Source organism: Ochlerotatus camptorhynchus, unplaced genomic scaffold, assembly GCF_037179485.1.
Source record: "Ochlerotatus camptorhynchus isolate MF236.1 unplaced genomic scaffold, CSIRO-AGI_Acam_v1.1 ptg000094l, whole genome shotgun sequence".
In the NCBI taxonomy this organism is placed as follows: Eukaryota; Metazoa; Arthropoda; class Insecta; order Diptera; family Culicidae; genus Ochlerotatus; species Ochlerotatus camptorhynchus.
In genome coordinates, this window is record NW_027040584.1 from 5,156,538 (window position 1) to 5,170,000 (window position 13,463).

Sequence of the window (13,463 nt, forward strand, 5' to 3'; positions counted from 1 at the left end):
TGCTATGAAAGTTGTTACAGCAGTTTTCGTTATTTCAGTCTCGAGATACAAATATTGTAAGCCGTAAATTACCTTAAAAACATAAAATTAACTTGAAGCACCTCTAAATCATCATCGATTTTGCTGAAAATTTACACAGAAGTACAAATTAACATGACGAACAGTAATCACGGTTGACCCGTTACATTCGGAACATTTCGTTTAAAATGAACAGGTCTAATACACACGCTACCTATAACCGTAGAAATTCGGGGTCGTCCAGTAATCAACCCAAGAGTGAACGGCGGGAGCTACCAACGAACAGCAAAGGCAAAGAAAACGAAGGAGGTAAATGCTGCCCGACTTGTAAATCAAAGGACCACATTGTAGCGAACTGTACATCTTTCAAAAAGCTTTCGTTGAACGAACGTTGGAAGGTGGTGAAAGAGAACAAGCTGTGCCGCAGATGCCTCGTTTCGCACACTCGCTGGCCTTGTGAAGGTGAAGTTTGCGGCGTCAACGGTTGCGAAAAGCGCCATCATCAACTTCTACATTATGAGCCTACCTCAGGACAATCCACGATTACCACCAACGCTACTGTCACCATCCATCGTCAGCCTGTTTCATCGACGTTGTTCAAGATACTTCCGATGACGTTATACGGGAAGCATGGTTCCGTTCATACCTATGCATTTCTGGACGATGGATCATCGGTCACCCAAGTAGAAAAGGCAATAGCAGATGAACTTGAAGCCGATGGTAAAATTCAATCCTTGTGTATCCAGTGGACTAGCGGAATCAACAAAAAGATTGCCGCTACACAACTGGTAAAGCTGGGAATATCAGAACCCAGTGGTAAAAATAAATTTGATGTGTCGGAAGTCTACACCGTCGAGAACTTGGGGCTACGGCGTACGGCTCCAAATAGCGGATTACCAGGCAAAAGGTTACATCCATGCGGTAACGGAAGAAGAAATTACAAAATTCGACCCACACCGCACTTGGTATCTTCCCCTTGGAGTGGTTCTGAACCCTAATAAACCGGGAAAGGTAATATGGGACGCAGCGGCTAAAGTAGACGGAATCTCTTTAAACACGATGTTGTTGAAAGGTCCTGATTTGTTGACTCCGCAGCTGTATGTTATGTTTAAGTTCCGTGAACGGGAAGTGGCATTCTCTGGCGATATCCAAGAAACGTTCCTACTGGTCGGAATCAGAAGAAAGGACCGAAGTGCACTATTGTTCGTGTTCCGCAACTCGCCATCTCAACCTATGACTACTATGGTATCTGACGTGGCGATCTTCGGAGCGACTTGTTCTCCAGCTCAATCGCAGTATGTAAAAAATCTGAATGCAGCGGAAAACGAGCAAGACCATCCAAGAGCGGCGGCAGCAATCAAGAATAGACACTACGCCAACGATTACTTGGACAGCGTCAACACCGAGGAAGAAGCGATTGAGCTGGCTCTGGAAGTGGCGGAGGTCCATCGGAAGGCAGGTTTCCACATTCGTAACTGGGTGTCAAATAGACCCAAAGTACTAGAGGCTATAGGAGAAGTTAACCCAGCTACTGTCAAGAACCTCACGATGAACAACCAGAGTGGATTTGAGCGACTACTTGGGATATCTTGGCTGCCGAGGGAAGATGTGTTCTGCTTTTCGCTTAGCCTGCAAAGAGATCTTGAAGAATTAGTCGAAGGCGTGATTGCACCAACCAAACGAATGATGCTGAGCTTTGTCATGAAAATCTACGATCCGTTGGGGCTGGTAGGTTCGCTGATTATTCAAGGGAAGATCCTCATACAAGAAGTCTGGAGAGCTAACGTGGATTGGGATGAGCAAATACCGGAGAATATTTTCAAGGCATGGAAACTCTGGCTTCAGGCCCTGCAAGAATTGAACAACGTGAGAATTCCTCGTTGCTACTTCTCGGGGTACGATGTTAACTGTTATGATTCCCTGGAATTGCACATATTCGTCGATGGCAGTGCACAAGCATACTCGGCCGTGGCATACTTTCGTGGACAGATACGATGTGCTCTAGTTGCTTCAAAAACTAAAGTTGCTCCACTACAGTTACTATCAATCCCGCGCTTGGAATTGCAGGCGGCGGTTCTCGGGGCGCGTCTTCGATAAACGATTGAAGAAGATCATTCAATCCAAGTCAACCGCACACATTTTTGGAGTGACTCTAGTACGATTATCTCGTGGATCAGATCGGACACTCGTCGGTATCGGCCATATGTTGCCTTCCGCGTCAACGAAATTTTAAACCATTCAAGGATTGAGGAATGGCGATGGCTGGGAACGAAAATCAATGTTGCAGATGAAGCTACAAAATGGGGAAAAGGCCCGAACTGTACGCCAGATAGTAGGTGGATGCGAGGTCCTGCGTTTCTCTACGAAAAGAAGAGTGAGTGGCCGAGCAGCGGATTCGAAGTACCGGAAGAAACAACGGATGAATTACGATCGGCATACATATGCAGTCACTTTCTAACAGTTATTGCAGGTTTAATTCTTGAAACTTACCTGAACCATCCATTTCAAAATAATCTTAAAAAAATACTTTCTCTAATGCGAATATTCCAAAAATATTAGACCAGCTCAAAACGTCAGAAATGATTTACGATTTCTGAATCAGAAAATAAGGTTTGTCACTAGTTTTTTATAACTTACCTTCAGTAGCTATATAAATGTGTAAGACAGGAAGTAGCAGAGTAAATAGTAAGCACATCTTTTCTGATCGAGACAACAATCTCAACTGAAGTTTTATTCATCCGCTTTCATGACAATGAATGATTGGTTAGTTCCATCCACAATGAATAAACGCGCGATACGCTTCATATAATTAGTTGTAGAGTAAATTCGTTCGAGGTCGGACTCAAGGGGCATCATGCTAGTAGATATGTTCGAAAGGGAGGACTTGATAGTCCTCAACGACGGTAAGCCTACGTTCTTTGATGGACAGCACGCCATAGCCATCGGCATCTCGGCAGCTCACCGAACCATCTCTGGGAAGATTCAGTGGAGTGTCAACCCTGACCTCTAGGGCAGTGACCACTACCTGGTCCTGCTACAGCTCCATGCCGTCGCAGTTTCTTTCGCCACGTATACATACGACGGGACGTTTACATACGGCCCCTTATGGAGCACCGGAACCCGGATCAAGACTGGTAGTAACCCGGAGTGCAAGGCCCTTCGCTGGTGGAACGAAGATACAAAAAGGCAGTCAAGGCCAGCCGGAAGCCTTTCGGAAGGTCAAGCGGCTTCCTGCTGACGATCCTGGTCTGGAGGTTACGCTCACAAATTATCGCAAGCTTCACAATCTGTGCCGTCAAGAAGTCCGGAACACTAAGCAGTCCAGCTCGATGGACTTTCTTTATAGCATTAATGCATCTCAGTCATCGGCCGATTTGTGAGGTAGGGTCAACGCCCTCAGCGTCAAGCGTCTGCGTTTTTTCGAGAGAGATCGGCAGATACTTTGCCGATCTGTCTGCCATCCACAACTACGACGATGACTTCAATACGAGCATCAATCAAGCATGGAGGGAACTCCAATTCACACTCAGTCGTATTTAGCACAGGTAATTTAGCCGGTTATGACGAAGTCCAGGCAAGTTCAAACTACTCGAGCTCTACAACCAGCTATGACAAAATGATGCATAGCCCGACAGGTGGAAAAAGAGCCTTGTCTTTCTAATATTAAAAGCCACCAAAATCACCGGAGACGTTTCCAAGCATCGCCCCATCGCGCTCACATGCTGTATGGCCAAGGTAATAAACAGGATGGTCAATCGCAAGTTAAAGCAGTTTCTCGACGCGACCGGCAGCACGCGTTCCGACAAGGGTACGGAACCTCTACGTATTTCCCGAAGCTCCAGGAAGCGAAGAGCAGCGGCAGCCACATCGAAATGGTTTCCCTCGATATTTCCAAGGCCTTCAATAGAACGTGGACACTAGGGTGCTTCATTCTGAAAAAAGTGATGAATATCTGATGGGCCACCCTCCAGTTCGATTCATAGCCCCAAAATATGAACCTGTGCAAAAATTGGTAAAGATTGATGAAGGTTTAGAGGTCGCGCCAATGATTTGAAATTTGTATGGGAATTACTATGGAAGAATTTAAAAAATCGCTTATATCGCTATAACTTTGCTTCTACTTGTCCAAATGTCGAAAAAATTTAGTATGTTATTGCTATGGCAATAAACAAAAAGCCTACAGTTGCTACGCTCAGTTTTGCAGCGTATCAAGAATTATAAAAATGTGAAAAAATGGCAAAATAGGGTAAATTGACAGATGAATATGTACAAGGCAACAACGCCAATTTCATCGCAACAACAACAGGCTTGTTGATCATTGTCATGACAACCACATATTTTTTTTTTTCAACGTTTGGACAACTACAACCAAAGTTAGAGCAATGTAAACGAAAATCAATAATTTCCCATACTAATTCACCAAAATCTCCATACAAAATCCAAATCATTGGCGCGACCTCTAAACCTTCATCAATCTTTACCATTTTTTGCACAGGTTCATATTTTGGGGCTATGAATCGAACTGGAGGGTGGCCTATCAAAAATTCATCACTTTTTTCAAAATGAAACACCCTAGTGGACACCTGTCGTCCTGAGGCAGCCAGTCAGCTGGGGAGTGAAAGGTCCCATGGTCGAGTTTGTTAAAAACTTCCTCGCGGATCGTTCGTTCCGTGTCATGGTCGGCAGCACACAGTCAGAGCCTTTCAGCGAGGAGACGGGTGTTACACAGGGGTCAGATATCGCCGTCACACTGTTCCTGACTGCGATGAACGGGTTGATCGATCGGATCCCTCGAAACATCTATATCTTCGCATACGCCGACGATGTTCTCGTGGTTTCCTTTGGTCTTAAACCCACACGCATCCGGATGAGGGTGCAGGCGGGCGTTTCGGCAATTGCCAGATGGGCTCGCACCAAAGGATTTCAGTTGTCCGCGGCTAAAAGTGGGACCTCCCTTAGCTCAGTTGGTAAAGGCACAGCTACAAAGTAAGACCATGCTGGAGGTGGCTGGGTTCAATTTCCGGTGTGGTCTAGGAATTTTTCGGGTTGGTTACTTGCCACACAATAATACTAATGCAAAAGTGGTATAGACATCGAAAGCTCTCAATTAATAACTGTGGAAATGCATCTAGAACACTAAGTTGAGAGCACGCAAAAAGCTAATATGCCATACGAAATAAGTTTGAAATGCGAGGAAGAAGAAGAAAGAAGCAGCTAAAAGTGTCAGGTGCCATAACTGTTCTTCTCGTCACAGAATTAGTGGTCATCCAATCAAGATCATCGACAGTGTCATACCTCTTCGGAAAACCGTCAAGATCCTAGGTGTTCTGATTGCACAGCACTTCCAAGCCGTCGCAGCAGGGTCAACTTGGTGCGGATAAATTTCCGACAGGATTCGCTTTAGGCTAGCCCAAGCGATATTTGACAGTCGCCCATTCTACGGACTAGAACTCACCTGCTCGACAACCGATAAGCCAACACAAATTCTTGCTCCAATGTACAACTCCTATGTCCGGATCGTATCAGGCCTTCTGCCATCGACGTCCGCCAACGCAGTCTGCGTTTAAACGGGAACCCTTCCTTTCCGGCATCGACTCAACGCAGCTATTACCATCAAGGTCGCTGCTTTTTCAGCAAAATCACCGAACTCTGACAGGATCTCCCTCCTCGAGGAGAGGGAAAAGAACCCTCCACACGACCACCAACATAAACCTTCCCCCCAGTGGACAAGTGTCACTGGCATGGAGAACGAAGTTGGCACGCACCTCTAGTTAATGTAGATAGCTGGATCAAGGCAGGATAGAACTCTGCTACCCTACGACGGTCGGTAGCGGAAATGCTAGCAGCAGACTACGGTACATATGGATCATTTTCGCAAGTGGGCGTGGAAATAGGCGTTGCAGGGCACCTAGTAACTACGAGCAGCAGTTTGGCACTCCAATACTCGGTCTTCTTTGCTGAGGTCACAGCCATCTATAATGCAGCAACAACTCCGTCCAACTGGCCTGTCCTGGTCCTTACCGACTTCCATAGTGCGGTGCTTGCACTGTCGTCGGAGGCCCCCACCCATCCTTGGGTGCAAGAGGTACGCACCGACATTGTGGGACTCTAGGCAACAACAACGCTGACTGCTCGCTACACAGACCAGGTTCCCTTACAGGACGCAATGCGCTGGATAGCTGGAGTGATACGGGATGCATGGAAAGCCGAATGGGCGTAGACCCAGTCGCTCACAATATCCAATGTCAAGGGAAGCACACCCGAATGGGAGGACTTGAAAAACCATCCGGATCAAAAGGTTGCGTCGCACCTGCGGACGGGGCTCACCTTAATCTGCCACAACTTCGGAGGAACACCGTTTCGAAAATTCTGCGCCATCTGTGGCATCCACTCATCGGTTGAACACATTCGCTGCGTGTGTCTATAATACGAAAACCTGCGGCAGCTCTACGGCCTGCCGAACACAATCCGAGACATCCTCGGAAATTAACCATGCACCTTAGCAGCAGTTATTTGCTTTCTGAAGGAAGCAAGTTAGAACATCTTGATTTTTTTTAGTAGTAGATCAAAATGACGGAAAAACTACAAGGGACAGCCCTGTGGGGTTGTACACAATGGTGACGTAGGACTACGTGGCCTTATATAATAAATCGTATTTGTTAACTGCAGCAGGAGCTTGTATATTGTGTAGGAATAGGAATTTGTGCGGGGTTCTCTCTGTTTATACTCTAGTATAACGCGCTTGACATAGATGGCCCACAGCGACTCACGAAGAGCTGCTGATTCCGATTGATAGCGGTGCGGCTTCTTCCTCCTTCTCTGGATGCTCATGTGGGCTGCAGCTCGCTGCTTGCAGGGAGCCTTTCGTTGTGTACTGGAGAACACCACCACTCATCACGCGGTGATTGTATATGATATGAATTCAACTTTGAAATCTGTGCTAGGGAAATCGCTTTTCGCAGGCAATCGGTGATAATTTTAACTATCATAGCAACAGTTGCACATTCATGCAATTTTAAATAGTGACATTTTGAAAAATGATAAAGTCTTAAGATTGCGCAAATGCGTAGAAATATTTCTGATCGATTGGTGATAAAATTATTGGAATTGGTCCAGCGGCAGCTGAGTTATTAACGTTCAAAATCTTTCATAATTTTGTTACATGTTCCATTTTTCGTTTTCCCAAAGTGTACCCCCAAATAGAAATCACAGACGTAGTCCTACGTCAAAAGCCCCCTTTTTCGAATGGTGAAGGTTTCGTGAAAGCCGATTATCTTAGTTTAAAGTTATTCTAACAGACACCGTGTAATTAAGTTCTCCTTACGTCACCACTGTTGTGTCCTTGCCAAGAATATAAAGATATAAGATTAGTCGGATGACTAGATGAAAAAAGCACTTCCGTCACTGTTCGGATCTATACCATAAGAGACCGATATCGATCTTTATTACAACCTAGACTCTTCACACATACGACTGATCGACTGATTGAACATCAGTCCAGGATCCTGAAAATCTAAAGAAGTCTAATATTAGGCACAACATGTTACAAGTTTAAAGTCCTTCTAAATCTACAATGTTTTAAAATAAATACATAAAAGAAGAAGGGTATGTGCCTAGGGGCACGAACGGAAGCTGGACGTAGGACCTCCAGTGAAATGTGAAGAGCATTTAGTTCTTTTCATTGATCGAAAATTGTAGTTGCAAATTTGTAGTAATATTTTTCAAAGAGAAAGTTGATGAAAAGAATCGATCAAAATCACTTGCAACCCTGCTTCTAAGTTTGGTTACAAGTTTATAACTCTGGAGAGCATTTTGTGTGGTTGTTGGGGGCGTATGAATGAACAGGCAGATAAATTCTATTCCTACTCTTTATTGTAATAAGCTTGGTGGCCCTGAAAAGGACCGTTTTGTTGCCAAAGTTAGTTGGTGATGATTTAACCTCCTAAACCGTACACTCTGTCACTTCAAAGCGTAGAGAACTCATCCATGACCGCTTACGCTTGGCGTATTCAGTATAGGTGACAGCATCACGGATCTCATTTTCCAGGAATACCTTCTGCACACCTCGTAGATCAGACCGGAGATACGTTTGACATCGCCACAGCGAGCCAGACGACGGACTGCTGTTATCACGAAGAACCTTGCGATGACGCTTGGCGCCTCCTTTACCAAGACCTTTTCCTCCTTTGCCACGACCAGTCATTGTTGCTTGTTGGGTATTAGAGTGGGCTACCTAACCTGCAACCACCTTCCTACTGCTGCTATTGCTGCTGCTGCTGCCTGCTCACCACGCCGTCCGAAGCGAAAATGAGTTGAGGCTAGACAGCAGCGCTCTTTAAAATCTTTTCAGGTTAAAACAGAATTATGTGCAACCAAGTGGTACTCGGTTATGACGACTGGGTTTGGGAAGAACGTTCATTTCATGAAAACAGTGATAAAACTATCACCTTTTTATTTATACATTGGACAATGCTTGACAATACCACTTTTTCAATAGTTTATTCTTGAAAATCATCAGTTGGATTGTTATAGATGTGTAGAAATATTTCTGATCGATTGGTGATAAAATTATAGAAATTGGTCCAGAGGCAGCTGAGTCATTAATGTTCAAAATCTTTCATAATTTTGTTTCATGTCCCATTTTCGGTGTTCTCAAAGTGTACCCCCAGTATAGAAATTAAAGACGTAGTCCTACGTCAAAAAACACGCATCCCTGAGATTTCGATTTGCTGAAGGTCTTGGAAAAGTGTAACTGTGGAGTGATGTTTAGGTTGTTGTGAGCAAATTTCTGTGAATCTTTAAAAAAAATATCCTTAACTAGCTACAATGCGAAGCAATTGATTCAAACCAGTCACCTAATCTGCATAATAAATCCTAATTTCCTCCTTGCAGGTTTCGGTTGCAAGGTGGCCGGCTTTCTCACCGTCTTCGCCAGCCATCTGTCGATCTTCACGCTGACCATCGTGACCCTGGAGCGTTGGTTTGCCATCACCCACGCCATCTACCTGAACAAACGCATCAAACTGAAGGCGGCCACCTACATCATGATAGCCGGTTGGATCTATTCGGCGATAATGGCTTCACTGCCCCTGTTCGGCATTAGCAACTACTCCAGCACCAGCATATGTCTGCCGATGGAGGCACGCGACACGTGGGACATTGCCTACCTGCTGACGGTGCTCGGTATCAACGGGTTGGCGTTCATCATCATTGTGATTTGCTACGCCCAGATCTATCTATCACTCGGCAAGGAAACACGTCAAGCGGCTCGAACAGCCCACAGTGGCGAAATGACGGTTGCAAAGAAGATGGCGCTGCTGGTATTTACGAACTTTGCATGCTGGGCACCGATAGCTTTCTTTGGCCTCACAGCCATCGCCGGATATCCACTAATCGATGTAACCAAGTCGAAAATTCTACTGGTATTCTTCTATCCACTCAACTCGTGTGCCAATCCCTACTTGTATGCCATTCTGACGATGCAGTACCGGAAGGACTTTTTCATGCTACTATCCAAGTATGAACGCGATGTTGCATGCAAGTTCGATGTACTAAACCGAGCTTTTTTCTTTCAGCTATGGTCTCTGCACCCAACGTGCCCAACAGTACAAAATGACCTACTCGATGCCGACTAACACAATCCAGATCGTCCCAGCTAGAGGCTCCCTAACCACCACCGGAAATACGTCCAACACGAATGGAACCACCACCAGCTGCACCAACATGAACAACAGCTGCACGGTCAACAGTTTGAACGGAATCGTCACCAATTACACGGTGGTAGAGGATGTGATTGTGAAGAATGAAAGACTAAACAGCGTTGCGAGTACCGCCGTGGAAGAACAGGAAAGCGAAACTTTTCTCTGAATTGCCATACGAGAACACGGGTGCCATAAAACGGGGGCGTGAGCTTTCGCTTTCGCTCCCACCCTTTTATAGCAGAAAGTACAAGCGAAATCTCGATTATTCGGGCCCGGCGGGTACGCATCTTTCCGCACTGACAATGAAAATACGGTCACCCCGTAACCAAGAAAAATGTTCATTCCCAAAAGTAAATGTGATAACTGCATCCTAGGTGTGAATTCAAACAGAACGATGTATTTAAGAGTATCTTTTCAATCGAATGCACACCCACCCTCACAGTGTATCTTGAACGGTGATAATGATGATGACCCTCCGGTCGAGAAGCTCGTCAAGGTGAGGGAGAGTGGAGGGGCCAGGAAGAGCGATTGAGATCGTTACGACAGGATTACCAATAAATCCAAGTTTTATGTACTTGATGAAAGAAAGTCCACTATTTTATTGATGAGAAATGTTACGAAAGTTCTTGCTGCCGCTGGTGGGTGTAGTTACTTTACAAACTTTACGGAGCCATTAAGCTCGATTGAGATGGGTGCGATGGAGAATCGAAGGATGACAACTTAGTACAGGGTATTTTGTTCTTCAAGTAGAGGAAACTTTTACTGGATTGAAATAATCGAAAGATTTAGTTGCATGATTGGTCATCCCACTGTTCCTAATGGCAAATGGATCGTACCAGTTCGAGTGAACACATGAGAGGCACTCAAAATAACGTAGGAATGGAAGCTACTTTTGACGTAGAACTACGTCTTTGTCGACTATACTGGGGTGCAAATCAAAAAATATGTGTGGTGAAGGAGTGTTAGGTTTTGAACGCTTGTAACTTTGTCATTTATAGATGAAATTAAAATCCAAATACGCCAATCGATAGGATATTACATTACGAACCTGTTGAAATAAATATTTTTCCAATTTTTCTGTAATTAAACTATTGAAAATGTACAAATGATAATTTTATCACTGTTTTCATGAAATAAGCCTTTTTCCCAAACCCAGTCATCACAAACGAATACCACTTGGTTGCACATCATTCTGCTTGAACCTGAAAAGATATAAATAAGCGCTGCTATCATGCCTCTGCTCATTACCGCTTCGGCACCGCGTGGCACTAGGTCCTGCATCAAGCAGGACTCGGTCAGCGGCTAAAGGTGGATCACGGCGTGTCCACCACAATGAGGGATGAGACTTGAAAAAACGTGCATGTAAAACCCCCTCCCGCATAACAACCCCCTCCCCCTCCTCCTCAACAATAACCCGAAAAAGACATGGACTTTGACGATCATTGGGAAATAAATTTTAAGCAAGCCCTAATAATGTATAAACAATTAATTTTTTACATGCAGAGCCAACATTTTCAACAAAAATATTGCTTAATAGGAGACATACACTCGATGAATTACCAACAACTGACTGTAAAACATATCTGGTGCCTCTATATATGCAATTATATTAACATCCAAAGTCCATCCTAGTTTACATATTCTGATCAAAAGAAACTTTCTGCTCCGCCCCATTCATAAAAAACTGCGGGAAATCCTATCAGGTTCTGAACCGGAAAAGATATAAAACAGCGCTGGTGTCATGCTTTTGCTCATTTTCGCTTCGGACGGCGTGGAACTTGGTCCTGCAGTAAGCAGGACCAAATCAGCGGCTAAAGGTGGATCACAGCGTGACCACAATGAGGAAATGTAATGTTGTAAACCCCCTCCTCCTTTCACAACAACCTCTCTCCCTCCCCCTTCACAACAATCTCCCCACCCCTCAACAACCTCTCCTAACCAATTATCAATGACAATTATCCACGGCCCATACAAATTTTAAAATTTTTATATGGAAAATTGTCTACGCATGGGTAGGGGGGGGGGGGGGGTCAAGCATACCGAAAAGCTATCTACGTAGTTAGTGAACAGCCCCTAAAATAACACTGTTATCAAATAAAAAGCAGCTCACGCGACCACCAACGATCGACCAAAACAATCTGTGGGCAGTGTTGCGATATATCGTAAAATAAAAGTTGATGCATTGTCCAATACTCATATTGTTCGTTTAACTCGTATAACTTAAATTATACACTCATAATGCTTAAGAACAAACAAATAATGTTGAAAACATAAATGACCTATGTAACTGTGATTATAACAAAACGTCCTATATAACATGTCCAATGTACACCTGACAAGAGCAAAATGTCCTATGTAACATTTTTCACGTTTTCATAGAAAAAAATGTATGAAACGGGTAGATTATAATTTCAATTTCAATTTTACTATCGCATTTTACTATTAAAGGTCTTAAAAATGTCAAAAGTTGATTTGGTTTAAAATAGTATCAAAAAAGATTTTGTCAATCTTCAACCTCGTTTTTCTCGAAAAGAGTGAAATGTTAGATAGGACATTTTGAAAAGTTAGGCGCGATTTCATCTCTACCAAAGAGGCAGCAAAACCACAAAATTACCTTGAACACAGGGGGTATTCATTGGATACGTGAAAGAGGACACTAAAATAGAAAGTTTTTCTTCCGACAGTTTCATCTTAGTATTCATCTTTGTGTGTACTTCTGAGTGGATTCTGTTTATGTGTGGTCAAATGAAAATCATGTGGAATTTCACATGGATATTTGTCAAGAAAAATGTGTAAATTGTTTTGAGTCAACCATAACCGAAACATTGAAATACTTGAAAATCAAACATCAATTTTGTGTGGTTCTACGTCATACTGCGGTCGTGTCTAGGACACAACCCTTTATTTTTTTCATTAGGAGAAGCGACAGCAACTGATCCAGCAGCCGAAACCCAATAAATGGCCGTCACTCAGGTGTAATGCATCTTTAATTCACGACCGGTAACTTCACTTCCCAATTACCTATTTTTGCTGTAATGAGTAATCGTCATGAGTGAATACTATTCGCTAATTGTGAAATTCTGGAAGCGAAATTGACTGGTTTTATGTGTCATATACAAACTGTACCTCTTCTTCTTGCATCTTACATGAACAAATTATAATTATTGTAAAAATCACATAGATTCTTAATTTCGAAATGTAGTATTTTAGCTGTAATGAGTATATTCAGGCCTGGTCACAGACTTATTCTTCAACGTTTTACGGGAAAAGCAGAAATCAAAAATACAGGCTACTCTATCAAAAACTCGAAAAAGACCATGAATTCCACATGTTGCACTCTAGTTGGTACGACGAAAAGACAATCTTATGAATGAGTTATTTCTCAAGCTACACGCTTTTGCCTGAACAGGTAGATGTGCAAGCAGAGTGGGACAATCATTATGAACACATAGCGCATTAGAAACACAGAGACTACCGGATGTATCTCTTCTGACGCTGAAAGTGTCCAGACCTATCATCGGACACCGATTTTCATAAGGTGACAGCTCAAAGCGATTTCGGCTTGGACCAAGCGATGAAACCTGCGTTGAACGCTTTCTATCGTGTCGGATCCATTTTGGTAGACCCATATTCCAGTACCGATCGAAGCTTTATCCGTGTCTACTGAATGTCATTTCGGAATCCAAGATAATCCCAAAATCTTTCACCAGGCTGAAATCTGGCCTCCTGTGAATGAAATTACAT

At 43.7% G+C, this 13,463-nt stretch overlaps 1 protein-coding gene across 1 annotated transcript in view; it reads left to right on the forward strand.

The window, feature by feature from the left end:
• The window catches only part of LOC135698746 (lutropin-choriogonadotropic hormone receptor-like), a 129,799-nt gene extending 119,567 nt beyond the window's left edge, over positions 1 to 10,232 (forward strand). Inside the window, exons 13-14 of the mRNA XM_065218870.1 lie at positions 8,911 to 9,535; positions 9,594 to 10,232. Of these exons, the coding sequence (XP_065074942.1) occupies positions 8,911 to 9,535; positions 9,594 to 9,885 (917 nt within the window). The 3' untranslated portion in view covers positions 9,886 to 10,232. The remainder of the gene's footprint in view (positions 1 to 8,910; positions 9,536 to 9,593) is intronic.
• Positions 10,233 to 13,463: the final 3,231 nt, after the last annotated feature.